Source organism: Lynx canadensis, chromosome A1 (genome assembly GCF_007474595.2).
Source record: "Lynx canadensis isolate LIC74 chromosome A1, mLynCan4.pri.v2, whole genome shotgun sequence".
Classification (NCBI taxonomy): domain Eukaryota; kingdom Metazoa; phylum Chordata; class Mammalia; order Carnivora; family Felidae; genus Lynx; species Lynx canadensis.
This window is the reverse complement of record NC_044303.2, coordinates 239,165,549-239,193,215: the sequence shown is the minus strand read 5'-3', so window position 1 is coordinate 239,193,215 and position 27,667 is coordinate 239,165,549. Positions and strand designations below refer to the sequence as shown.

The window sequence follows — 27,667 nt, the reverse complement described above, 5'->3', positions numbered from 1 at the left end:
TAGAAGGAAATACAGAGCATCCGCGCTGCACACGCCGGGGCCCTCGGGGGGCCACGAGCGACTGGGTGCGTGGCGTGGAGACACGTGGTGGCCCCCGGTTTGTTGCCTTGTGCGGTTTCCCCGCTGTGCCTTCTGCACAATGAGGCGAAATATGACAATGGGCTTTCTTAATTCGAGCCCAAACGGAACACCCAGGAAGTTACAAGCACTGGGCTCTTGGCATCCACAATTACCACTTTTCTCCTCAACGCACGGGCAACACCAGGACCCGCGCTGCAGGGCGGCCGGGGAGGGGAGCTGGCGGGGCACACACGGAACGCGGACGGACGGATGGACGTCTTCTACCTGCGGGGACGGCACAGATCTACGGCAAGTTATCACAGCGACACAGCACGGACGGCCAGGCCCGTCCTGGCGGCAAGGAAGGGGCGCAGGGGGTCAGGGCTGAGCCTCTGCGTGGTGCGGTCCCGGGAATGCAGAAGGGGGACCCTCCGAGTAGCCGTCTCTCCCGAAGCCCGACTTCCCGCGGCGGGGCCCCCCGGCCTCTGCGTCCTCTACACCAGGAGCCAGTGGCGCAGCTAGAAGGGAAACGGCCTCTTCAGGAGCAAAGCGGGGAGCCACTTGGGTAAAGGCGGCTCCTGGGCTGCGGGCCCTGCTCAGGCCAAGAGACCCGCCAGCAGAGCGCCCGGCCGCCACGCAGCACGCTCAGCCGGGCACGCTGGTCTGGGGCGCCACGGGCCGGACGCCCACGATGAGCTTCTAGGAATACGCCTCGCGTAAACAGCCTTCCACGTAATGTAAACGTACGTGAATAAACCACACGTGAATACTTACACGCTGAGCCTCAGAGAAACAGGTAAACAAACCCGTTGGCAAGCAGCCAGAGAGCAGGGCTGCGGGGGGGGGGGGGGGCCGGGGCGGGGCCCCCGGGGCGTGTGTCACGCCAGCCGCCGGGTGGACAACGCCGGTTGGCCGACCGGCGATGCCCCGGGCGCCCCGGGGCCGCCTCTGTGGGGCCTCTGAGCCCCGTCCCCGTGGACGGCCGCACCCTGCGCTTCCGTTGTGTCTGCTCGACCCCGGAGGAGTCGGGGGCAGGCCCCACTTACCGCTCCGGGAGGCCAAGACCGACAAGAGTGGTATTTAGTCCTCCGGCAAATGTCACCACCTGCTATTATGCAGCTGTTACTTCGGTCTATTTTTGAGCACAAGCCGTTCGATCACTAAATGGCAAGAACCGTATGTTTTAAACGCTTCGAAACGAGAACATGCAGGCTCGTTCCTGACGCGGCCGCACCAGGGGCGGGAAGACGCTGAGTCTACCGCGGGTGGGACAGGGCTCCCCGCCCCCTCCAGGAGGACCCGCAGGGCGCGTCTGCAGTCCTGGCCGGGACACACACTGCCCGCCGGGGTCCCCGGGGGCCTGGGCAGGGCCGTGCAGGGCAGGCAGGTGGAAGGGGCTGGAGCCCTAGAGCTGCACGGGGACGCCCCACTTCAGACCAGTCTGCTTTTCAGGGACACAGAAGTATCTATCGATGTGCGGGGACCACACGGCGCAGAGGTCAAGCGAGAGACCAAAGTGGTGGGGACTGTGTTTGCTTCAGGGGTGGGGGGAGGGGCGCGGGCAGGTGCACGTGTTTCTCAGCGTGGCGTCCGTGTGGCAGTTCACGGGGCTTTGTCACTTAGACAAATAAATCTAACAGGAGGAGCTGTGTGTGCACGAGTAAGAGGGTGCTGTACGTCCACATGCCTGCGTCGCAGAGTTTACGGAACTTTTGAGGGAGCCGAGACCCGGAGGACTGGGCGAGTGTCACACACCGGAGCCCCGAGGGGAACAGAGGCAACGGGCAAGGGTGGGAGGCGTGGGCTGCAAAGTTCCCAGAACCGGCAACACCCACCGGTCCACAGACCCTGGACACGCACGATGTCTTGTGCAAAGGGAGCCGCCGAGCGCAGCCTCAGAATGCCAGAGGACAGCAGCTGTCCACCGAGAACAGTGCGCGCACGGAAGCGGTCTCCTGAGTAAGGGCAGAATAAAGTTCACAGACACACTAGAGTCGGGACGTGTGTCAGGCGCCCTCCTTAAAGGCAAGTCCGAAGGACTGTTTCTTCAAGCAAGAAAACGATCCTCAAAGGGGCGATGTATATGCCACAAAGTCGGGAGGAAAAATAAACAGCCAACATGCACGTTAACCCAAGAGAGCATTTCCATACAACACAGCAATAATTGTGACAATAAGTGTCTAATCTGTGGGTTAAAAAAAAAGACAGAAATTGGACGCTAATAGCATAAGTCTTTGTAATATTAAGGGGTACTTTATATATTTAAAGTGAGATACGTACGTATGATTTCAAAGGTAACTATTAAAGGAATAAAGTACAATTATGGAGTAAAGTATATGAGTATGTAAGTCCCAAACAGAAAAAAGGGTAAAAAGGCAAAAAAAAAAAAAAAAGCAAATCCTCCAAAAAGCGATCCATAAAAAGGTAATAAAGGAAAAAAGAAACATTAAAAATGCAGCAAAGAGTTAAAAAGATCATGGAATCGAGCCTGAATACGTTAATGATCACAACAAATGTAAATGGACGAACCTCTCTATCAGAGCAAAAAATTCCAGGTGTACCCCAGGTCTGCAAAAGAGGCCTGCATTTTGAGACCGTCGCAAAGTTGAAAGTGAAAAGGTTACACAAGAGGGCGCCTGGGTGGCTCAGGTCATGATCTCACGGTTCGCGGGTTCGAGCCCCGCGTCGGGCTCTGTGCTGACCGCTCGGAGCCTGGAGCCTGCTTCACATTCTGTGCCTCCTTCTCTCTCTGCACCTCCCTGCTTGTGCTCTCTCTCTCTCTCTCTCTCTCAAATATAAACATTAAAAAAACTTTAAAGGATTACACAAGATATTTCTGGGAGACCAGGAGAAACCTGGTGCGGCTACGCTCATCTCAGCCCCAGAGAACTTTAGCAGCAAAAGCACCACAAGGGAGAGAAGACGTGTGAAGTCCCGGGGGAGACGTGGCCGTCCGAAACGTGTCTTTACCTCAGAAGCAGCCTTAGGATATAAATCAAAAATCTGTTGGAGCTACGGGGGGAAAGTGGACAGGTACGCTCCCCAGGTGGGATATTCTAGTGTCTCCCAGTCCTCTGGGCGAGCCAAGCCGAAGGCGAAGGCGTCGCGGGTACAAGACGGACTGCGGCGACCACAGCCTAGCGGGGCGGACGGAAGGGGGAGCGCGTCAGCGGCTAGAGGGCACGTTCATCTCAGGATGCGCTAGCGTCTGCCAAGGGTCAGGGGCTCAGCCGCACACAGGCCGGCACTCGCTTCCGGGAACAGGGTCGCAGACGTCTGAGCCAAACGCGACTGCTTCACACACGGACCGCACGCAGATCAAGGAGACATCCCTACACATCTGGGGACTTGAAGGCACCTCGCGGGGTGGAGGAGTCACAATGAAAATTAAAATACCCTTAGCACTAAGCGATCGGGAAAACACCAGGTTAAACGTGGTGGAGCGCTTTGTTAGGGAAGAAGAGAGCTTGGAGACCGAGGGCCCTGGGTCTCACTTGAGAAACTCGCGAAAATTAAATGGAAGAAATCCAAGGACGGGACAGACCCAGTTCTGCCGCAGGCCCCGTGGGACCCGGCTCCTCCCACCCCGGGCGCCCTCCTGCCTCTCTGCAGGCCCCCCACAACCCGAAGCAGCCTGAGCGACCCCCTCAGGTCGGGCTCCAGACCTCCCGGCCTCTGGCCTCCTGCCCCCCAAGGGCAAGGGCGGGCAAGGCTCTGAGCTGTTTCAGACCGTCTCCCTCCCTGGTCCCCGGTGGGGCAGCCCCCTCCCTCACGCGGGAGGCCCCCTCCCGGGGCCCGCGCCCCACGCGCGACCCCTCTGCTCCCTCTTTCTGCCCCCTTGCCGCCCCGCCCGGTACGGGGGTGCTCGGGGCAGGCCCGGCACCGCACGGCCCGCTCCCAGTGTTTGCTCAGGGAGGCCCGAGACGGCAGGGGGGCACTCACCCTGAACTGGCGCACCTCCCCGCTGTCCACCAGCTCGCGCTCCTGCTCGGGTGTGATGGCGTACGCCAGTTTCTAGAAGGGAAGGGGAGGCGTGGGCACGGGCGTGCGCTCGGTGAAGTGCACAGGCCCCTCGGACACGGCGTGAGGCTGGGGCTGACGGCCTGGCCTCCCCAGACCCTGCAGCCGAGTCCAGCCCGCGTGGAAGGGGAGGTTTCTGTCTCGACACCAAGCTGGCTGTGGGTTCCGGGTGAGTGAATGGCACGCACTCCCCCTGGGAGTCTCTGGGCCGGGGACCCTCCACGGTCGCCACGGCCACTGAGATGTTCTGTGGTTTGTGTTCGGAGTCTGGCCCTTGGGGCTGCAGCCCTGCTGTTCCAGGCTGAGAGAGGGCCCCTGGCTGGGCCCCGCAGGCAGTGAGGGGTCCCCCTGCGTCATGCCAGCCTGCTTTGCCTGGGGCTCCGGTGACCCTGGGGCTCCCTCTGTCCCTCCCTCCCAAGAGGCCCCGGGGAATCCCAGGGCCCGACTGGCCAGGACTGCTCATTCCAGCCTGTGGGGGAGCCGTGTGGCCCCCAGGGTCCCCGGACTGGCCAGGGCGCAGCAACGGGGCTCGGCTGCCCACTCTCCCCAGGAAACTGTGTGGGACGCGGGCACAGAGCGGCCTCGGAGCGACCTTTCGGGCCGTTCCTTCCAAGGAGGCCTGGGTCCTTTGTTGCTTCCAGGAATCCCGGGCCAGGAGATAAAGTGGTGGCTGGTCCCCCGCCCCCTCCTTTACAGGTGGAGGAGCGTGTGTGTGATGGGGGGGGGCCCCAGGGCAACCCCCACCACACAGACTGGGCGCGGATTCCAGCCCCAGCCGCTGACCGCTGCCTTCCCACCTTCACCGGGCTCTGTGGAGCACGAGTGTGCACAGACAGGTACACACACGTGCGCACACGGGAGGGCACGTGAGACACGCGCACCCACGGACACGCACATAGACAGCCGCGATTCCTCCCGCACCTGCCTTCTCCATTGTGGCCCCGCCCCTTCCACGCCTCCCGGAGGTCAGAAGTCGTGGGGGTGCACAAGCAGGAGCAGGGCTGGAGGTGGGGGGTGGGGGGGGTGGACGCCCACTGGGCTGGGTGGTCTCCCGGCGGGGGCGGGGCGGGACAGGGTGGGGCCCGTGTGGACACGCACCTCCCGCAGGGAGCCGGGCAGACTGCAGAGCTTGTAGGCCGCGTAGACGGGCACCATACACATGGAGGACGAGGCGATGGCCCAGCCCAGGGCGTTGGCCCACTTGGGGAAGGCGTAGGCTCCGTAGTGCGGGGGCCTGAAGGTCACGACGCTCACCACGACCACAAACTAAAAGTGAGGGCAGAGCTCAGGCTGCCGCTCTCAGCCGGCAGGCCAGGTGGCCCGGGAGCGAGGGTTTCACGGGGAGGGTCTCCCGGGCAAGGCGGCGCCCCTCAGAGGGTGGGGGCGCTCACGTGCCGCTCCGTGAGGGCGGGGGTGCGGTGGGGTGGGGGTTGCGCGCCCCCTCACCCCTGGTGGCCATGCCTGGCGCACGCCCTCCGTGTCACCGTGTCCAGGAGACCCCCCCCCCCCCCAGCGCCCCGGCCACCTCAGCTCTCGGAGCGCCGCCGCCATGGTCTGGAGGCAGGCGCCGGCCGGGGCCGTCGGCGGCTCCGGGGTGTCTGGGTGCAGCTCGGGGAGAAACCCCGTCCGTGCTGGCGGCCGGGCTCCCGCTTCCTCCCGTCTCCCTGCCTCTCCGGCTCTGGCTTAGTCTCTCTCTCTCTGTCTCCGTCTCTCACTAGCCACAGGCTGGCCCAGCATGGCGCGTCTGAACCGCCAGCAGCTGCAGACACGCAGCCGGGGACCGTCGGGCCGGGCGGAGGGCCGAGGGGTCGGGATGCTCGTCCCGGTGAGGGGCTCAGACCTAGACCGCCCTCGAACGGCCTCCCGGGGTCACCTGTCCAGGCGCTCTGGGCCACCGGGCCTCGGTCCGCGACTGCTCCGCTCCGCTGTTGAGGAAGCAGCCGGGGACGATCCCTACTGAACCCGTGTGGCCCTGTGCTAATACAACTGGCGGCCCCGGGCCCGATGACACAAGCCAGGCAGCTCCCAGACGTGCCAGTGGTGCCCGGGGAGAGTCCCGAGGGCGGCGCTCGTGACAGGGCCCGAGTCACTCCCGTCCTCGGCATTAGAGCCCCTGTGCCGCACCCCACCCCCGAGGTGCAGATTCGCCGGCCCTCTCTGGCCTCGCCCCCGCGGCAGAGGTGAGACGCACGGGGACCCGGTGCTGAGGCTTCTCAGTGCGGCCGGGGGCGGGGGGGGGGGGGGGGTGCCGTCAGGAGGCCACAGAGGATTTTCGGGGCCAGGCCGCCCTTCTGGCTAAGGCCAGCGTGCAGGCCCCACCCTGGCCTCCCATCATCGGAGGAAGCCCAGGCGTGTGCGGCCCCGGAGGGACCCGGACCGAGCCGTGTGCGCACGCGGGGCCCTTACCAGGAGGAAGCAGGGGCTCACGAACTTCCAGCACAGTCTCCAGTACAGGCTGGGCCGCCGCCCGGTCATCTGCTGGATGTCGTCACTGAACTGCCGCACGCCTGGGCCGGAGAGAGCCAAGCAGGCTGGTCAGGACACCCACCCTGGGCCTGTGCTGGGGTGCTCCCCTCCCCGCCCCTCAACCCTGGGCCTGTGCTGGGGTGCTCCCCTCCCCGCCCCTCCCCCCGGGCCTGTGCTGGGGTGCTCCCCTCCCCACCCTCCACCCCGAGCCTGTGCTGGGTGCTCTCCCCCATGCCCCTCCCCCCCGGGCCTGTGCTGGGGTGCTCCCCTCCCCACCCTCCACCCCCTGAGCCTGTGCTGGGTGCTCTCCCCCATGCCCCTCCCCACCGGGCCTGTGCTGGGGTGCTCCCCTCCCCGCCCCTCAACCCTGGGCCTGTGCTGGGGTGCTCTCCTCCCCACCCCCTGGGCCTGTGCTGGGGTGCTTCCCACCCCCCTGGGCCTGTGCCGGGGTGCTCCCCTCCCCACCCCACCCCACCCCCTCGACACCGCCCCCTGGTCTTGCTGGCCAAGGTCCCCATGCATGTTCACTGTTGTGACACGGGTGACGTTGGCTCCTCTACCATCATGATCACCGAGGGACACGTGTGAGGCCCCAACACTGTCCCTGTCTTTCTGCCTCAACTGTTCCTTTTTCCCTTTAAAAAACTGTGGTAAAATACACGACGTAGAATTGTTTTAATCATTTTTAAGCGCTGAGTTCAGAAGCATCAACTCACACTGCTGTGTAGCCGTCACCACCATCATATCCAGAACCTCCCCTCTCCCACACACCAAAGCCCTGACCCCATGAAGTGCTGACTCCCCTCCCCCGCCCGTTCTGACCTGGCTTGTCTCGCTCAGCATGGCGCCCCCCAGCGGGCGTCACGATGTCCTTCCTTTCGAGGCTGGATGGCGTGCCAGCGTATGTCCACAATCACTATCTTTTAAGGAAAGCTGTTGCTGGAAGCCTAACGAACTGGCACTTTCTCTAGACCTCAACAGTGACCTCTCCCTCCCTGAGTCTGGCCTCTGCTCCTACGACCACAGCTGGTCTGCTGAGCCCAGGGTGGGTCTCGTGGGTGTCACGAGAAGACACCTCCATTCAGAATTCCCTCCGCACACGCCAACCCCGTCATCAGAACCCCAGACGCGGGGACGGACCAGGGGAACGGGGACGGGCAGAGCCAAGGCTGGCCCCGCGGCCCCTCCTGGCACCTGGTCGTCGGCTCGGGATGCCGACGCAGCCACACAAGCAACACAGGCTGTGCGCTTAGATCGGGGGACGTGAGTTGCCGTTTGGAGAAACCACGCGGACTCCGTCTCCTGAGGCTTGGGGAGCTGGCGGTCCCCGGCGCCCCTCGTACCTCCACCAGCACTGAGCTCGTGACCGGAGGTGGGTCTGAGGCGCTTTCTCTTCCACTGCGAGGCTCAATTGGGGGGTGGGGGAGAGAGCGCCACTTAAAGTGATAAAGCATTGACTCCAGGTGCTGATGAAAGCACAGAGTTCGAGGTTTCCCTTTTCTGTAGAAAATAGGAAAAATGTTCTCGGAATAGGAGCTACTTGTCAGGAAGGCTCTCAAAGCCCACGTGTCTCTTCAGGCCAAAGCGTCCGTGGCTCCGAAGCAGAGATGTGCCCCTCGAGGGGCCCTGGGGCTCCTGCACAAGCCGACCTGGTGTGGCACCACAGACCTTTAGCTCAGGGCTCAGTCGCACAGGGTCACGGACAGGTGCGCCTGCTGCACGGAACTTTCTCTGCTAACTCCCTCAGAAGCCCGGCCAGGCGGGTGGGGCCAGCGCCACGGCCCCACCGTCCGGGACAGGGAAAGGTAGGGCCTTCTCCAGCTCGGGTGCCCGTGGCTGTCACGACTACACCTGGGCGCCCTGGGACACAGCTCGGCAGCCCGGGAGGGGTCTGGGGGCAGCCTGCCCCGCAGCGGCTCCCAACCACAAGGGGCTCGTAGTTGGGACTCAGGAGGCGGTGGCTGACTCGGGGAGGTCTGCCACCCAGATAGGCGGGGACGCTGGGTACGAGAGCAGTGGTGGCACTTTGGAAGCCTCCGATCACCTCCCACCTCGGTGAACTGCGTCACTGGTCAGGCTCCCCAGGAAGAAACAGGCCTGTTTCTCTGTGTGTCGCCTCACCTCCACCAGCCGTCAGCGTCCCAAAGTCACCACAAGCCCTTCTCTGCCAGGGGCCAGCTAGGACGTCTGCACGGCACGATCAGGTGGCCACGCCGAAAGCCTCTGACCACGGCAAGCACGTGCGCGCCATCCAGGCGAACCGTCCTCATTGACCCCGCCCGGCAGATGGTTCCCCAGCCTCCCGTTCTCGGTGACGCTACGGGAACCACGACGCTCAGCTTCCGGGAGTCCACACGCACCCCTTTCTGAGGCGGCTTTGTGGGAAAGGAGGCAGCACAGGGACAAAGCCAGCCCCGGCGGAGGCTCCGTCCTTACCGTAGAACCAGGCCACCCCGATGGCCTCGATGAGCACTCCAAAGAGGATGGACGTGCCGGCCGCGAAGTGGTCCAGCAGCGTGAACACGTAGATGCCACCCTGCAAGAGGGGGAGAGCCCGCTCAGCTTGGGGTGTCCGGCGTGGCACGCCCCGCCCCGTCCACGGAAACCTCGCTCACAAAAACGCTTTTTCCGAAACGTACACCTGGCCCGTGGATTCGGCCTATAGATGTTCTTACTCCCCACACAGGCCGGCTGCAGGCACTGAAAACCAGTCCACACACAAGCTTCTCGGATTGTGCCTTCTGTGTAGAGACCGAAGGACCGCCCCACCCCTCCCCGCCCCTCCCCCCCTCCCCTCCCCTTCCCTCCCCCCCCTCCCCTCCCCTTCCCTCCCCTCCTGGGGCTCTGGGTGCAATCAGAGATGAAAAGCAACCACATGCCAAACACAGTAGGGCCTCCGTGGGAAGGGAGCTCCCGTCCTCATGGACAGGCCTGTCCCAAGCCCCCAACCCCACAGATCCAACGGGCAGGTACTCAGCCACAGGCATTTTCCCGGCAGGTGGGGGGGGGGGCGTCCAGGAGCTGCAGTAACCTGAGGCTGTTTCACATGCCCCAGGGCTACCCCACGTGTGACCGCGGCTACTCACATGTGACCATGGCTACCCCAAGCGTGACCACACTACCCCGCATGTGACCTCAGCTACCCCACGTGTGACCACAACTACCCCGAGTATGACCACACTACCCGCGTCATTACAAGTCACGGCTTGTCCGGGGGGAGGCTCTCGGACACACGGTTCTGTCTGGCCTGGTGGCACCAGCCCCGTCCGGCTCCAAGTGCTAATAATGAGAATGGTCAGGCCAAGCGCCAGCCGGTACTTACGTTGGTGACGCAGAAGAGGGAGAGGAAGAAGGTCGCCAGGACGATGGAGAGGGTGAAGAGCTCCCGGTGCCGGTGCAGCAGCTGGAACTCGTCGGTGAGCCCAGTGATCACCGACTCCATGCCGCCCATCTGCAGCAACAGCAGGGGTGCGCACTGCGGGCGGGCCTCGGTCTACGCAAAGCCCACCGAACCCACACCCGGGGTGTGCACAGAAGCGGGGGCCGCACGGCATCTGGGGTGCGAGTGCCCTCGGCCACCGGAACGTGGACCCAGGGGCGGACGCCGTCCCTCGCGGTGACCCCCGAGTGGCCAACGTGGGCCACACACTCACAGGACACCACCCGTGGCACCGCCACGAAACCTCAGCCCCGCCCGCCTACTCTAAACAGACGTCTCCCCACAGCACGGCCTGTTGGTTCCTGGGGAGACCTGGCGTGGCCACGGGCCCCGTGCTCACTGGGACAACCTCCCGGACTCCGTGTGCCATCGCGAAGGGGCGTCTTCCAAGCGTCCTCTTACTTGGTGGCCCTCTCTGCCCTACTCTGTCAAAACCACTTCCTCCGGGAGGTGCTGTTCATGGGATTCATCCCCACCAGCTGTGGGGCCAGGGGCCGTGGTCACCCAGCGGGCATTGACCAGATGGCTGGGACACGGGGCCCAGGATGAGGGTCCGTGACCCACACACAGGGAGGGATTCGTGGTTCTCTGCACCTTCCAGGAAGCCATGGGGACCCCGAGGTCTCAGCCGTTGGTCCCGAGCAGGCACTGGGGACAGATGAGCCCGAGGGAGTCCTGTAGGCCCACGTGCTGCCTCCCTAGCGCACACGCACTCACCCACACCCACACGCGCGCACACGCACGGGGCCACAGGCAAGATACTCGGTGGGCCGGGGCCGGGCTGTGGCGCCATTGCTGCCCTGCCCTGCAGGTGCGTCCACCCCTCCCGGGGGGCTCAGGGGTCCCGGAAAGCGGGGAGTAGGAGGGGCCGGCCCCGGCTCTGGGTGGTCCTCACCCCATTCCCTGTGCTGCCCCTGCCACTGGCCCCGCACGGGTGCACTTAGGGTCTGTGGGACTCAGGCACAGGGTGGGGCTGGTGGCCCCGAGCGGAAGAAGGGGGAGTTGGCCCAGCCCCCCCGCCTCCGGAAGGGTCTCCAGCGGTCGTGGGGTCCCTCCCTCCCGCCAGGCAAGGGCTGGGGGTGAGCACAGAGACTCTGTGGGGGGGCCTCGAGGGCACCCAGCTGTGACGGGCAGGGCCCCTCTGGTGCATGAGGCGGGGGGGGGGGGGGGTCACTCACGGCGCTGTCGATCCCCAGGGTGAGCAGCATGATGAAGAAAACCACGGCCCAGGCCGAAGACAGCGGGAGCGTGGCCAGCGCCTCGGGGTAGATGATGAAGATCAGCCCGGGCCCTGAAAGCAGACCCTTCACTCGCTACTGGCTCGCAGCCTCCTGCCTCCCCGGCCCGGGGAGGGGGCAGGGTCCTTCCCGTCGCCTTCTTCCCCGTTCTCCCGGAAGAGCCCTCTCTCCTGAGGACTCGGTGGGCGCCTGGCCCAGGACTCCGGCAAATGGAAACCCGAAATCAGCCGGGGGGCCCCGCCACGTTCCTCCAGCCCCTCGGTGGGCCAGGTGCGGGGGCTGCAGAGGAAACGGGGGCAGAACCGACACGGGACAGGGCGGGAGGGGCTCCGGCGACCTGCCCGGCGGCCCTGACAACCACAGGGACACCTCCGTGTGTCGGCTTTCCCGTGCACGTTGGAGACACACGCACCCACACACACACTCGTGCCCCAACGCGAATGCACGTTTTCATACACACGTGCTCACACGCACATGCTCACACACTCATGCCCGTGCCCACACACGTAAAAGCTTGCACACGCTCATGCATGTGCGTACACACACGCACGCTCACACACGAACACGCTCACGCGATGGTACCCGTAGCATCACGTCAACAGTTTTCTGTGTCAACGCATCGCCCTGTGTCTGATCTTTGAAAACCACACAATGAGTATAGAAAATACCAGCTCAGCGAATGCTTCGAAGGGGCAGGTTTCTGCTCACATCTGAGCCCTGGGGATCATCCCCTTCTGGGACGTCCCCAGGAGGGGGCCTTGGGTGCAGGACACACACACTCCCGCCCTCTTACCCCGTGGGTGCGGCCTGGGTGGGTGTGGAGGCCGCGGGCTCTGAGCCGGCAGGGAGGCAGGGATGGGAGCCGTGCGGGACTCAACCAGACTGAGTGCGGTGTGGTCTCAAATGATCCCAAAGTAAAAATATTCCCACGAGAAACTGGTAATTCACTATTTTCACGGGCACTAGCACACCTGCCGCACCTGTGCGTGTAAGGACATAACTTACAGCTTCCCGAATCTTCCTTCAGTCTCCAGCAGGGCCGTGGCGGGCCCCAGCTGACGGGATCGGGGCACTGAGGGATCGTGGTGGAAAACGGAAGAGCGGCCACAGCCAGGGTGTCCCAGGGTCCGCACGGGACCCCGTGCTCGGACCTGGGCTTCCCTGCGTTTCCTGTTCCCATGGAAGGGGCACAGTCCCCAGCGTGGGGGTGAGGGGCGGCGCATTAGAGATGCTCTTAGGTCCAAATGCCTTGAGCCTTGGACCCAGAAAGATGGCGGCCAGCCCGACTGAACGTGGTGTCAGTACCTCTGCCTTTCGGTTCTGAACCTCAGTTAACATTTCACCCTGTTTTCTCGAGAATTAGAGCTAAATGACATTTACTTTGCCGGCCATGGAAACGCACAGAAGACATTCACTCTGTGCTCAGGGGTTAATGGGGGTTCTGTAAGCGATTCCTATTTCTCATAAAAAAGGGCAAAAGCAGGAGAAATGCATAAATGCAGCAGTGAGTAAATTTCACCACTCTGTATTTATTTGCAGTATGTTCCCCGTCTCCTGCCTTTATTGGATTTTTTTTCCTGGAGGAAAGCGTGTGGACTGAGGAAGCACACGCCCAGCCCGACCTCCCTGCCAGTCCCGGAAGGCCGGACCCTCGCCTCCTACTTTCACGGCGGCAGCTGAGGCCTCAGCGCTGCGAGGACCAGACGGGGCGATGGCTGCGAGCGGCGGGCACGCACGGGCGGGGCGGCCCTCCGCTCCCCTCCTCCCCTCCCTGAGCAGCTGCCCCGCCCCTGACTTGAGTGAAAAGACCCAGGAGGAAATGAGTCAGCGAGACTCAGGGCTTTCCCGAGCCTGAGGAGCAGCCCCCAGGAGGAGAGGCGCCTTCTCAGAGGGAGCGAGGGGTGAGGACAGAGGCGCAGGGGTAGAGTCCTCCTCTCTGACCTGCCAGGCAGTCCCGGGCAGGCGAGGGGTTGTCGTGACCTCAGGAGCCCCTGGAGTCCCGCACCGACCCAATGCCAGGACTTTGCACCCGCGTGCCAGGACTGGGCAGCCCCCACAGATGCCCAGGGGGCCCCGTCTGCACCCCACACCTGAGCCCGGCCTCCCGGCAGGCTTCCTGCTCCCCGTGTCACCCACCTGTGGCCACTTCCGCACTCACACACCTGGTGTCTGCGGGTCGGCCGGGGGCGTGGGCTGGGAACATGTGTCTCCATTGCCCTGTGTGTCTGAGACTTGAGGATCTCTCCGGCCATTATGCACGTCCCCTCCAAATCTGTCCCAAGCCACCCAGCTTCCCTCCAGCCCTGCCGTCTGTGTGGCTTGGAGTAGCTCAGGGACCCACCCCTGAGCTGCAGGGCCCCCCACCCAAGTGGAAACGAAGTCCAGGGGGGTGCCGTGTGCCAGGTCCCACCCCAGGGACAGGGCGGTAGACCCTGGTGCTGCAGCTCTGAGGCCTCTGGCGGGAGCTCGCGGGCAGCGGGGAGGGAGCGGGGCGGCGGGAGCGTCGCTTCACCGAGTACCGTGGGTTCTCCGCTCTGGAACACGTGACACTCCCGTGAGCTGCACTCGAGGCCCCGGCTCTCCCTCCCACTGCGCGAGGTGAACGCTGGGAGGACCGGGTGGGGTGGCCAGGGCCGTGGAGCGGGCAGAGCTGGGGGCGCCCCGGGCCTGCCCAGGGGGACTCACCGTCCTTGGCCACGTCTCCGATGGGCACGCTGTGCTTCTGGGCCATGTACCCCAGGAAGGAGAAGACCACGAAGCCGGAGGAGAAGCTCGTCAGGGAATTGACCGAAGTGGTGATGACCGCGTCTCTGGGGGACGAGACAGCCCCGCCATGTGCTGCGGCAGCGACAATCTCCTGCCGTCGTTCTTAACGTACCGCGTCTGGGGCAGGTGGCTTTGGAGGGGCGCTTTCCCTGAGGGACCCTGCCAGCCTCTCCACGGGCTGTACCGCAGACAGCCTGGTGCTCGCGGTGGCGGGACCCTTGGCTGAGCAGCTCTAGGCTCCGGGTGTGCCCAGGCTGCAGCCCCGGGCGGGCCCCGGGTGACCAACCGTCCGTGTCCCGGCACCGAAGGTGAGACAGTGCCCACCTCCAATGCTGGGACTCCGGGGGTGCAGAACAGACAGCCCAGGGTGTCCCCAGCCATGTCCGGCAGGGCTCCTAGATGCCTCGGGGGGATCTTGGTAAAATGCAGGTTCTGAGGGGAGGGTCTGGTGGGGCCCAGATGCTGTACTTCTGTCGGTTCCCAGTGCGGGGGTGTCCGTACCGCCGGCCCGGGGGCCCCGCTCTGAAGGCTGGGGACTGACAGGGCTGGAGGACAGCAGGGCAGGGGCAGCCCATCGGGCGCCACAGTGGAGGAGGGGCGGCTGCACGGTGCCCGGACCCGGGTGAGGACCAGGTGGGCTTGGGCAGAGGCTGTCCACCCTCGTGTGTGGCCACTTGGCCGTGCACACTGTATTTTCGCTGCAGTTTTTGTCCCCGTGACGCGAAGAAAACAAACACGACCCCATAAGGATCAAAGAAAGCAGGTCCCAGATGAACCTGCTTTGGTTTCTGCAACCATTTGGGGTCCAGCATGTGGCTGCAGCTCACCGGGCCTTCCCTGGGTGCCCTGCACCGGGTCTGGGGCCTCCGCTCCCTCGGTGCGGGACCGGTGGGAAGACACATGGGCGCTTCGTCGTGGGGGGGGGGGGGGGCTCGGGGGAGGCCTGAGCCTGGTCACTGGGGGGAGGGGCAGCTGGGGCTGGAGGAGGGGGATCCTCAGGGGGGAGTGGGAGGGGCTTCCTCCTGGGGGCGTGAACAGCCACTTCGTGTGTTCTCTGTACCTTCTTTACAGGGAAAAATCAACATTTTGCCTGTAACTTCTGCCTTTTAGTTCCCACTTAAAAAGCCATTCTGGCTCAGAGGCTCTGCAAACAGCAAACGCCCTCCCTTCGTGTGGGGACACGTTCTCTCCAAAGCTGGGAGCTGGAAGGCTCTGGGGCAGGGCCAGGCGCTCGGGTCTCACCTGTAGCAGTTGTTGGTGAACTTATTGTAGCTGGAGAAGGCGATCAGCACCCCGAAGCCGACGCCCAGCGAGAAGCACACCTGGGTGGCGGCATCTATCCAGACCTGCGCAGGGCAGAGGGGAGAGAGGGCGCGCTGAGGAGGGCAGAGGGGAGAGAGGGGCAGGGGTGCAGGGGGCGCGCTCAGGAGGGCAGTGGGGAGGGAGAGGCAGGGGTGCAGGGGGCGCGCTCAGGAAGGCAGTGGGGAGGGAGGGGCAGGGGTGCAGGGGGCACGCCCAGGAGGGCACTGGGGAGGGAGGGGCAGGGGTACAGGGGGCGCGCTCAGGAGGGCAGACGGGAGAGAGAGGGGCAAGAGGGGCTGGGGAGGACAGAGGGGGCAGGAGGGGCTCAGGAGGGGTGGCTGTCACAGGCAACCATGCGAAAGACCGCCACCGGGAGCCGTGGAACAGGGCTGAACTTAAACACAACATTGTTACCAACAGCAAATCGCAGCGACCACATGATCGGCGGCAAATGCCGTCTCCGGGAATAACCCTGCCGTGTCGCCGGCCCGAGAGCCCAGCACGCAAAGGGGCCGTGTCTTAGGGCCTTGTTTGCAGCTTCCCCCGGAATGTCAGGAGGTCATCCACGCGGCCAGACCCGTCACTCATTTATTAATGCTACGGACGTCGGTGCCTCGATTGGACCTGTGCCCGCTGACACGGCTTTACGTCTCTCCCGTGGCACGCGGTATACACTTAGCGACCCACGTGGACGGGCCCGGGAGGCCTGACTGCAACTCAGACACTGGTGTGTGCTTGCTCGGCCCAGCACAGACGACACCGGGGTGGCACGCACGTGTACAAGGCGTGTGGCCGATGACTGGACCGATATGGTATCTGAAGTCCAAAAGGAGCGTTTGCGTCCAGGTGACACGGGAGCTTCTTGGGGAGGTGGGCACCGCCTCGCTCCCGCACAGCCTTGGCTGGGGGTGGAAAGCAGCTGGCCCCCTCCCTGGGGGAACCACCCCGCAGAGTCGAAGCCACAGCTGCCGTCTGAAGGGGCTGGCTCGTTCAGGGGCCCGTGTCTGCAAGACCCTGTGGCCCGTGGTGGCCCATGTGGGCGGGACCCTCAGGCAGTGCCTCCAGGGCTGCCGGGGGCCGGCCGTCCACCCACGCTCAGGACCAGCAGGGCTCCTGTCATTTGGGCGGCACGCTCAGGGTCTCGGGATCACTCTGACGATCGGCGTGCTACAGGCAGCTAGCTGGCTGGGCCTCAGCACGAGGCCGAGGGTGGCTGAGTGGGCAGTGGGCCAAGGGACCCCTGCTCGGCCATCTCCCGTGCCCCCGTGTGCCGGTCACCGGTCAGCTGGCCTGGCCAGGCGGCTGCAGGCAGGAGCTGAGGTCACCGGGGGCTCCTGCCTCCTGCTTAGCCCCGGCCGGGTCAGCGTGCACCCGGCCTCTGCGCGTGCAGCTCGCCAACCAGGATGTGCCTCCCGGACTTCGGTCCAGGCCTCTGCTCCTTGCCCCCCGTGGGACCCAGCTCCGGACCCAGCCCGAGACCCACCCTGGGACCCACTGGCAGCCACTCTGGGCTGACCTGGAACCGCCCTTCCTTCCTTCACTTCCTGACCTCTGCTCCCCCGCTGGAAGGGGAGCTCTCCCAGGACGGGTCTCCTCGCCCCCGCCTGGACCTGGCCCACCCCGCGGAGCGGCCCCAAGGTCGGCCGATGGAGGAACGAGGGTCTGGATGCACCCGAGGATGCTGACCCCCGAGGAGGAGCCCCCTGTCCACACGGGGGTCCGGAAACGGAACCTCAGGATGCAGGGCCGCCTCTGTGTCAGGACAGGGCAGGGACACGGGAAGGGACGGGGCAGACGCTCTCTCTGCCCTGTCTGCTTGCCAGGAGCCTGTGCGTAAGCCCCGCTCCAGACGTTCCCGAGAGTAGTGAGGGTGCCTTCCAGAAGGTCCCCTCGGGCCGAGCCCCGGGGGATGGGTCGGGGCCAAGCCTGGGAGGAGGCCAGCCAGGGAGCCAGCGACCTGATCTGGGCCAGCCTGGGCAACCACGTCCCCGGGTGCACCTGTGGGGCACGGCTCCGCTGCCACGCCCCAGGGAAGGACGCCCGGGTCACTGGATGTCTGTGTGGCCACCAAGAGTCGAGGGTTGGAAATACCGGCAGCAGCTGGGCCGGAGGAGCCCTGGGAGGACACCCCAGCAGCATCAGGAAGCCAGTGAGGCCCCATCTCTGCCGCACCCACTGGAGGCCTGGAGGAGCTGCTGCAAAGGGAAGCCGGGACCCCACAGCAGGACAGGAGTGGCTCTGCCCTCTGGACCCGGGATCGCAGGGACCTGTCTCTTCGGGACCTCAGGCTCACCGGAGTCCAGGGGCCGTGGGCCTGCTCTGTCCTGGTGTACATCCCTTCCTAGCCCCGAGCTGACAGAGTGGTTGGAGAGGACGGGTCACGCTGACTGGTCCAAGATAGTCATCATCTATCCATCACCCATCCTCTGTGTCCGTCAATTGGTCACCGAACTGTCTACCCATCCACTCATCATCCTAGCAACTACCCACCATCTATCACCTGTTTTACCATCATCTATCTATCCAAACATCTATCATCCATCTATTACCTATCTCTCCATCAATCCATCATCTATCTATCCATCCATCAATCCATCTATTCATCCATCCATCATCTGTCTACCTACCTATCATCCATCTATCCAATCCATCCATCCATCTATCCATCCATCCATCCATCCATCTACCAACCTACCTATCTACTTCTCCATCCATCACCCATCTATCCATCTATCTACCTACCTATCCATCCATCATCCATCTATCCAATCCATCCGTCCGTCCATCCATCCATCCATCCATAATTTATCTATCCACCTACCTATCTACCTACCCATCCATCTATCCAATCCAATCCATCCATCTATCATCTATCCATCTATCTACATACCTACCTATCTACTTCTCCATCCATCCATCATCCATCTACCTATCTATCCATCCATCCATCCACCCTTCATCTATCTATCTATCTACCTACCTACGTACTTCTCCATCCATCCATCAATCCATCTATTCATCCATCCATCTATCATCTATCTATATACCTATCTATCCATCCATCAATCCATCATCCATCCATCACCCATCTATCCATCTATCTACCCATCTATCCATCCATCATCCATCTATCCAATCCATCCACCTATCCATCCAACCATCATCTATCTATCCATCTACCTATCTACTCCATCCATCCATCCATCCATCATCCATCTATCCATCTACCTACCTGTCCATCCATCGTCCATCTATCCAATCCATCCATCATCTATCTATCCATCCATCACTATCTATCCATCTATCTATTTACTCACCTATCTACTTCTCCATCCATCCATCCATCATCTATCCATCTACCTACCTACCTACGTATCCATCCATCCACCCATCATCTATATATGCATCTATCTACCTACCTACTTCTATATCCATCCATCAATTCATCCATCCATCATCTATCTCCCTACCCACAGACCTTTCTACCTATCCATCGACGCGTCTATCCATCCATTTACCTATTAACTCTACCTTCCATCTATCACCCATCATCTCCCTGATCTTCGGCAACCTCTCACGTCTGCCATTCCTCTTCTCTGCCTCACACACGAGCGTCTTTCTGCAGCACCAGTCTGGCTTCTTCCTGTGCGCTGCCCGGCTTTCCTGCTCGAAGTACTAGCCTCTGTACGTTGCTCTCGCGTTATTTTCTTCAAATTCTTCCTCCTCCCGCCACTGGCCTCTGACACCCACAGCCTCCTCCTGCAAGAACACCATGTCCGCCCATCGGCCTTCTCCCGCTTTCCTCGCTCTCACAGCGCACCCGCCTGCCGCTCTCACGGCTTCGCTGCCTGTCCTCGCGTGGACCGCCGTGTGCTGCTCACCTCGCCCTCGCCTGTGGGTGCCTCTCACCGCTGCTGCAGCTGCACAACCTTGCCCTGCCACTCCCCTGCTCCCGGGGGGCTTCCTGGGGGCTAGGAGCCGCACCTGCCTTCCCTCCTACCCGTTCCCCCCATTTCTTCCCCGGGGGCCGCGCCTTCCCTCCTCGCGGCTGAGCGCCACACCTGACTCTCACCGCCTCCTAGTGGCATCGGGCAACAATCCTCCAAAAGGCCCCCGGTCCCCCGCCTCATCCCCCCAAATCCCGGCTGCCCTTCCCCACGAGGCCATTCCCCGGGCAGCCACCGGGGTCCCCACCATCTGCTAAAATCTAGTGCACCCGAATTTTCAATGATCCGCCCTGAGTGCCTTTTCCATCAGCACCTGCCTCTGCCCATGGCCACCCCCATTTCTGGGTCTTGTCTCCCTAAAATGCTGCTGTGGCTTCTCTCTCCCTGTCCTGGGAGACCTCTGTCCCACGGCCTGGACAGGCCTCCTCCCTTCACGAGGCCGTCCCCCAATATCTGCACACAGAACGAACGCGTCCTGTGCTGGAGAAACGCATGGCCTGCCGCAGACCTAGTTTCTGACGTGGCGTGACTTAGATGGCTCCCGTGTGCCACGGCACCATACGTGAGTCACCAACAAGGTCTGGCTTCCCCAGGAGGGGGCCTTGGTCCGTGCACCCGTGCTGAGCAGGGAGCCAGAGCTCGGGCTGCGTTCCAGGTGCGTGGCCACACTTGCTGGCACAGACTGGGCAGAGGAAGCCGAGGGCCTCTGTCCGGGAGAGGGGTGGGCCACATGGAAGGTGCCGGGCGGAAGCAGCCTTCTGTTCTGTTCTTGCAGAGACTGAGCAGGGGACCCGCTCCCCCAACTTTCTCATTTGGTCCATTCAGCTCCCTGCCGCGCCCGCACGTCCCTCTGGCCTGACAGTGCACTCGGCGGGTGGGGCCCGGGGCCGGCGGACACAGCAGGGCAAGTAAGAGGCTCCGGCCCCGCTGCCGCCTTCGGGGTCCCTGCCCCAAAACGCGGGGGGAGCCCCGCGGCACGGAGCCTGCTAGCGCGTGCGCACAGCGGGGCCACGAGCAAGGCCGTACTCACAGAAGACTCGCAGAGTCGGTGGAAGTCTACGCTCAGGTACGCTCGGATGCCGTCGACGGCCCCAGGGAGAGTGAGTCCTCGAAGAAGCAGGGCAAAGAGCACGGCGTACGGCATGGTGGCCGTGATCCACACAACCTGGGAGAACACAGTGCCACCAGGCGTCACCGGCCACCCACCGGCAGGGCGGGCACAGCGTCACTGTGGTTGGCGGCCTCCGGATGGGAAACCCATCGTCCCCAACAGTCACAGGATGCCAGATCAGCAAAGTCTCCCTGCAGCGCACCGTTAACGCCCTCTACCCTGTAACTTTCCCAGGGATTAAAATGGAACAGACCAGGGGCGCCTGGGTGGCGCAGTCGGTTAAGCGTCCGACTTCAGCCAGGTCACGATCTCGCGGTCCGTGAGTTCGAGCCCCGCATCAGGCTCTGGGCTGATGGCTCAGAGCCTGGAGCCTGCTTCTGATTCTGTGTCTCCCTCTCTCTCTGCCCCTCCCCCGTTCATGCTCTGTCTCTCTCTGTCCCAAAAATAAATAAAAAACGTTGAAAAAAAAATAAAAAAAAATAAAATAAAATAAAATGGAACAGACCATTCGGCAGAGAAGGGACATTCCTCGTCTGCATTTGGTCTGCAGCAGTGGGCGGGAGGGGCCGAGTCCCTGATGAGTGAGACGCGGTGAATTTGCACTGGGTGTGCAAACGCACGCGTAGTCGGCGTGTAGCCGACGGACTCCGGGCCGGGAGACCGAGGGAGGAAAGGAACCCGTCTTCACCGAGAGGCTCCCGGGGGTTGGTATCCTACTCCACGCATACAGCAAGCGATGCACGTTTTGGTCAAAATTGCTTTGGGTGCCCAGATAACCACCAAAATATTTTCATCGGCAAAAACCAATTTACGTGTGCTTGCGTTCACGCTGGAAACACCCTGCCGTGAGCGCCTTTCTCTTGACGCCATTCCTTACCCACGGCCACCTGTCCACTTGTCAACCTACCACAGCCACCTGCGCCCTCCCCAACGTACCACGGCCCACCTCTCCACTCCCCAACCCAACCGCGGCCCCCAAGTTCACTCCCCGAGCATGGCCGTGTGTCCTCTCCCTAGTGGGCAAGGCCTCACCTTCCCAGAAGTCTTCACTCCCTTCCACAAGCTAAAGTAGAGGAGGATGATGACCAGCACCAGGCAGGAAGTGAGCTGCCACCGAGGGGGGCCCAAGTCGTCGATGCCACGGCTCTCGTGAAGGTGCAGCACGCCTCGCCTGGAGAGGGTGGGACAGGCGGGTGCTTCGGGGTGCTGCCTCCCTACCCAGAACCGGAACCGGAAAGCTGAGCTTGCCCAGAGAACTCCCCGCCCCCAAGAGGCCTGGCGGAAATCCCCCGGCCCGATGGGACCGGAGACCCCACTCAGAAGGGTCAGGCCCAATAGCGTGGCTGGGGGGCAGGGCCCATGTCCTCGAGGGCTGTAGCGTGCCGGGAGCCCGCAGAAGCCCAGCCCCGACCTCTCGCTCTCAGCGCCCCCGCTTTGCGGAGCTGCAGAAACCAGAGGGAAGGTGCTCAGTGATGTGGTGCCCTGCGCGGTGGTCCAGGGCGCCCTTGGCAGAAACGAGGCTGAGCTCGGGACACACAGACGCCTTCGCCGCTCTCTCAGGGGACGGCGGAACGGCTGGCAGCACCCGCTCTCACGCTCCAGCTGCCTCGAGCAGGGTTCCGCGGGTAACGGACTCAGGACGACTCTGCTCCAGGCTTGCCCAAGAACCCGTCTCGTGGAGGGAGCCCATCCTCAGGGCAGGACACGAGGCCACGAAGAAAGGCAGCGGGACTCGTGGCCCACGGAGCACTCCCTGGGGGCCGGTCTCTCCTTAGATCCCTGCGAACATCTGCGGGGGTCCCGGCTGCCTCTGTGCACGGCATCCCCTTAGATCCCGTGCCCGTGTGCGAGGCTCCTGGGCACCTCTTAAAATGTTTTTCTTTTTTAACGTTTATTTATTCTTGAGAGAGACAGAGACAGAATGCGAGTGGGTTAGGAGCAGAGAGAGAGGGAGGCACAGAATCGGAAGCAGGCTCCGGGCTCCGAGCCGTCAGCGCAGAGCCCGACGCGGGGCTCCAACTCACAAACCGCGAGATCGTGACCTGAGCCGAAGTCGGACGCTCAACCGACTGAGCCACCCAGACGCCCCCCTGGGCGCCTCTTTACATGCTTTCTCCTTAGATACACAGAACCCTTAGTTCCCGTGACCACCTGTGGGGTCCTGGGCGCCTCCCTGCACCGTAGTCCCTTAGGTCCCCGTGACCGCCCGCAGGGAAGGTGGCGGCACCATCACATTCGCCGTGTACCCGCTGCCTGGCCTCGGCGGCTGGAATTTTGGATTGACCCCGACGGCAGGCTGTGCCACTGCTCCAGGAAGCGCAGGGGCCCCGTTTTATGAAAGGAGCCATCACTGCCCAGGTGTGCTGAGGTCCTAACAGAAGAATCCTGATGCCCACGGTAGAAATCTGCGCACCCCAGAGCTTCCCACCAGCTATAGGCGTCACGGAGCCATGGTGGAGGAATCCAGGCTTTCAGACCCTGGAATCAGAGTTCCGTGGCGGGGGGGAGGGGGTGACGGGCACGAACAGAGCCCAACTCGACACTCCCAGCTCCCTCAGCACCACCAAAGTGTCACATCAACCTGTCTCCTCTATGGAGTGCAGGCCACCCCTCACGTGACAGGAGCCCCCGACCCGACACACACACATGCTGTCTTCTGTGTGAAGTCTAGGAGTGGAGATCCCTGGGGCAACAACGCTCGGGCAGCTGTGCCCTGCCCGTCCTCCCCTGAGTCCGTCCTCCCGGAGGGCTGCCCTCCCCTGAGTCTGTCCTCCCCGGGGCCTCCTCCGGCAGCACGATTTCCAACGACTTTCTTCTCCTCTCTCCTCCCCGCAGCCCTGGCCCTGCCTGACGCCCCGCGTCCTGGCCCCCCAGCCAGACCACTTCACCCAGGCCCTCTCCTCACCAACAGAAGTCTCTTTGGGACGACAGCACCGAGGGAGACCGCGTGGCCGAAGGCCCAGTCACACCTTGGCCTCCTTGCAAGGCCTCACACACGTGTACCGGTCTGCGACGTGGCAGACAATTGGAAGCCGGACGAAGGACACCAAACGTGTGTTTTCAGACGAGACCGGAGATGATGCAGGGCTGCCCCCCCCAGGAGAAGGCAAGGGATGAGGTGAGCCCAGTAACGCCCCAGCTTCCTGTCTGGCAGGGTGTCCCCGAGGCCGGAGCAGGTGTGTCCCAAGGACCTCAAGTGACGGCAGTGTCGATAAAGCTCGTGCGGCCGGAGGTCTGGGAAGGACGCGTCCCCGTGTCCACCAATTCACGGTGCAGGACCCAGGGGCTCCCACAGGCCAGGGCGGGGCACCTGTGGGTCACACGGGGAGCTCAGGGGAGGCCCGGAAGCGCCACACGGCAGTGCCCAGAACCACCGAGAGACAGCTTACGGACTGGCATCAAGACGATAAAGCTCTCCGTGAGCAAATTAACTTCCCGCCAGAACGCAACTAACAGTCCTTAAAGGAAGACGACAAAACCTGATGCAAAAGTCAAACTTACTATGTCCGACGTGGAAGAAGAAAATTAGCAGACACACAGGCGGAACACATGGCCTACAACCACAACACAAAACTTAAGTCGAGACGGGAAAAGGACTGGATGGAAGAGGTAAAATGATAACGTTCTTGGAAGAAAAGGGCAAGTCTTTGTGACCTTGGGTTTGGCAATGGGTTTTCTGATATGACATCAAAATCACAAGCAACAACGACAAAACAGATAAACCGACTTCATCAAAACACAAATTTTGTGCATCAAAGGACACTACTGACAGAGAAAAAGGTAACTCACAGAATGAGAAAATAGGTAAGCGAGTAACAACCAGAATATGGAAAGATTTGTATCTCGATAACAAAATGCCCCCCAAACAATTCAATTTAAAGATGGGCAAAGTGGGGCTACATCAGACTAGGAAGTTTCTGCACAGCATAGGAAACCACCAACAAAATGAAAAGTCAACTTTATCCGAAGAAGATGAAAACACTAACTCGAAAATATACTTGCACCCCCGTGTTCATCGCAACATTATTTACAAAGGCCAAGACAGAAAAACAACCCAAGTGTCCATCGACAAATGAACAAGAAAAATATGGTTCATCCATACAGTGGAATAGTGATCAGCCTTAAAAGGAAGGAAACTGATAGCTGCTACAGCAGGGATGGCCCTTGGGGACATCACACTGAGTGAAATAAGCCAGACACGAGGACAAACGCTGAACGATTCTTCCTACATGAGGTCCCTACGGTCACAGAGACAGAGCACAAGATAGTGGGCGCCAGGGGCTGGGGTGGGGGTGGGGAGGGAGTTAGTGTTTCACGGGGACAGAGCTTCAGTTTGGGAGAACGAGAAAGTCCTGGAGATGGATGGTGGTGACAGCTGCACGGTGCTGCGACTGTGTAATATTAAACCGCACGCTTAGAACGGTAAAAGAGATGTATTTTGTTATGTGTAGTTCACCACAATTTATGGAACTCCCCCCAAAACAACGCAACATGTTTCAGAAAAACTAAAGCAGAGAGAATTCGTTGCCAGCAAGTCTATGCTGTAGGACGTGTTAAAGGAAACCCTTCAGAAAGGAGGAAATGATGCCCAAATGGAAATCTGGATCTGCACAGGGCAGGGAGAGCACCAGAAACGGCGGACGTGCTCGTAAACATAAAAGGTGTTTTTCCACTTAGACATACCCGAAATATAACGGACCGTTTAAAGCAAAAATAGTAGCAACATGTTGTGGAGTTTATAACAGATCGTGGAAACAAAACCTGTGACAATAAAGGGCAGGAGTGAGAACGGGAGCACGTTGTTGTAAGGCTCCTAGTTTCCGCGTGGAGTGGCATGACGCCATCTGAAGGTAGACCGTGACGAGTCACAGATGTGGGTCATAAACCCGGTAAACAGCCACAGAAATGAAAACAAAGAGCTGCTATAGCTTACTAGCCAAAAGTGTAACTCAAACGGAAGCCTAAGTGTTCATTAATTCCAAAGGAGGGACAAGTAGAGGAAACAAAACACAAAGAGACGGGACACAGAGGAAAAACATGGAGACGAAAGACTTAAACCCGACCTCGTGGATGATTATTGAACGGAAAGCCCTACGACGAGGCAGAGATGGCGGCACTGCATAAACAGCGAGAACCATCTCTACGCCGCCTGCGAGAAACGCGCGCTCGGTACGACACACGTGGGTTAAAAACACAGGATGGCAAAGGTGCCAGTGCAAACACGGCCCATCGGGGACCGGGGAGGAACGCTGCTGCTGGACAAAGCTGCTCCGGGATGAGCAACGTGACCAAGGGGGACATTTTATATGGAAATGGGTCCGCTCAAAGACTTGACACACACACACACACACACACACACACACACACACACACACACACACACTTCGCCACAGAGTCCCAGAAGCACAAGTCAAGCAGAAGCCGATGGAATCAAGACAAGGAGGCACATGCACAGCCCACATTCCCACAGCGCGTCCCACAGCCGGTAGCACGGCGGACAGTGAGGACGCAGAAGACCCGGCGGGTGGCACAGGAGCTCACGCGACCCGCGGGTGCAAGTCCCTTCCCAGCGACAGCAGGACTCACGTGCTGTGCCAGTGCACCCACAATACCCACCAGCGTAAACCACACACTAGGCACGAAAGGTCTCAGTAGAGTTTGGAATAATGAGGCTTTATATGTATATTATGTCACTAAATCAGAATTAAATCAGAAATCAAGAACAGAAGCGTATCTAGAAAACCTCCAAAATTTTCGACACTAAACGGGAACGCCTCCAAAAGCTCCCATGAGTCAAAGAAGAAATTACCAGGCGGATCAGGGAATACTTGGAACCGAATGAAAGTGAAAACAGCACAAGGAGCTTTGGGGGAGCAGCTAAAGCCGTCTCCTAGAGGCAAACGTATAAGTAGCTTTAAACGTATAGCTCTCTAGTTTACAGCGGAAAGTAGGCGAAGGTGGTGTTGATAAGTGTCTGTGGGACTCGGGGACGTTTAAAGTGGTTGGAGTTACACGAGCCTGTCTGGGGGTCTCCAAGCCCACGGGCGCAGTCCTGGCTCGGCCCTCATGGCCGTCCAGCGAGTCCCCCGCACGGTTTCTCAGCCCTGGGAGCCACGGCCACGAGCCTCTGGCTTCTGCTCCGAGCCTGCAGGGTCTCCTCGGGTATGCCCACCAGGGACTGAAACTGGGACCCTCGGCTAGCGCAGGGGCTGCTGAGGACAGCGGTTCTGGGGCTCCGCTTTCTTGGGGAAGATGTGACGAGAGTAACAGCAACATCAGTTTTCGTTCTGGGGTCTCAGGAGGAGCCACGTGCTTGGCGGAGTCCTTTCCCCCGTGAATCCGTCCACGCCTCCAAACAAAAGACAGGTGGCCCCCAATGGCGTCACTTGGCACCTTTCAGCCTCCGTGAGCTCTCCAAACTTCAAAATTGCACGGGTATCCATCTCGAAATAGCGAGAGATGCCTCAGCACGAAACCTTACTCCCCAATTTGTTGGTGTAACGACGGATTAGACCCAAGCCAGCACCGAGCGGCTGAGCGTCCCTCAGCGTGGTGGGCCTGACCGCGGGGCCCCAGGTGCTCGCGCACCACTGGGTCCTCATCTCCCCTTTCTGGTGCAGGGGGTCCCCTGCGGACCCCTTACCTCTGATCCCAGCCAAGCTGAGCCTGGGCCACAGGGGGAGGGCACACGCAGCCGGGGCCCGGCCCGTCAGCGAGACACCATCACGTTTGGGAAACGGAGCAGTTAGCGAGACAGCGGCAAGCGACAGCAAACTCGACTCCTCCTTTTCTGGGCAATTCTCGCTTCCTCGTCGCACCGTGAGTCCCACCCACACACTCAGATAAACTTCCCCCGGTCTCCTTTCTCACAAACGCGCCTGGCCGGCATCTCTTGGACAAGTCAAGAGGGACAGACAGACCTCTGAAACCAGCCGGCCACCCTGGAGAGCTGGCGGGGCTCACGGCCCCCCCGCTCCCCTCAACCCCCTGTTCACTCTCTTCCAGTCGCCAACCACCGACGGCGTCCTAAAAACACAAGCAAGTCCCATGACACACAACGGTCACCTGCCCTGACTGCTCTTCCTGGCCACGGTCTGGGGAGAACATCGTCCCAGCATCGCCCCAGACCCTCCCAACCCACCTGACCTGTCCCCGCCCCTCGATGCCACTTTCCACGACAGAGATTCGGTCCCCGCTCGGGGCTCAGAATCCCAGAACAAAGCATTCGGAGTCTCAGTGTCCGAGACGCAGCTCAAATCCAGGACACCCACCTCCCTGCTGGTGGTATCTCGGACGTCCACAGGTCGGGTCTCCCGGC

The 27,667-nt window shown here is 61.6% G+C and overlaps 1 protein-coding gene across 1 annotated transcript in view; it reads right to left on the bottom strand.

Annotated features, from left to right (window-relative positions):
• Window positions 1-554: 554 nt before the first annotated feature.
• The window catches only part of SLC6A3 (solute carrier family 6 member 3), a 29,947-nt gene continuing 2,834 nt past the window's right edge, over window positions 555-27,667 (bottom strand). The window contains exons 3-14 of the mRNA XM_030331706.1: window positions 21,666-21,791; window positions 21,382-21,563; window positions 20,269-20,403; window positions 15,232-15,335; window positions 13,909-14,033; window positions 11,164-11,276; window positions 9,869-9,997; window positions 8,983-9,082; window positions 6,487-6,587; window positions 5,179-5,346; window positions 4,003-4,074; window positions 555-578 (exon numbers count right to left, since the gene is read on the bottom strand). Of these exons, the coding sequence (XP_030187566.1) occupies window positions 555-578; window positions 4,003-4,074; window positions 5,179-5,346; window positions 6,487-6,587; window positions 8,983-9,082; window positions 9,869-9,997; window positions 11,164-11,276; window positions 13,909-14,033; window positions 15,232-15,335; window positions 20,269-20,403; window positions 21,382-21,563; window positions 21,666-21,791 (1,379 nt within the window). The remainder of the gene's footprint in view (window positions 579-4,002; window positions 4,075-5,178; window positions 5,347-6,486; window positions 6,588-8,982; window positions 9,083-9,868; window positions 9,998-11,163; window positions 11,277-13,908; window positions 14,034-15,231; window positions 15,336-20,268; window positions 20,404-21,381; window positions 21,564-21,665; window positions 21,792-27,667) is intronic.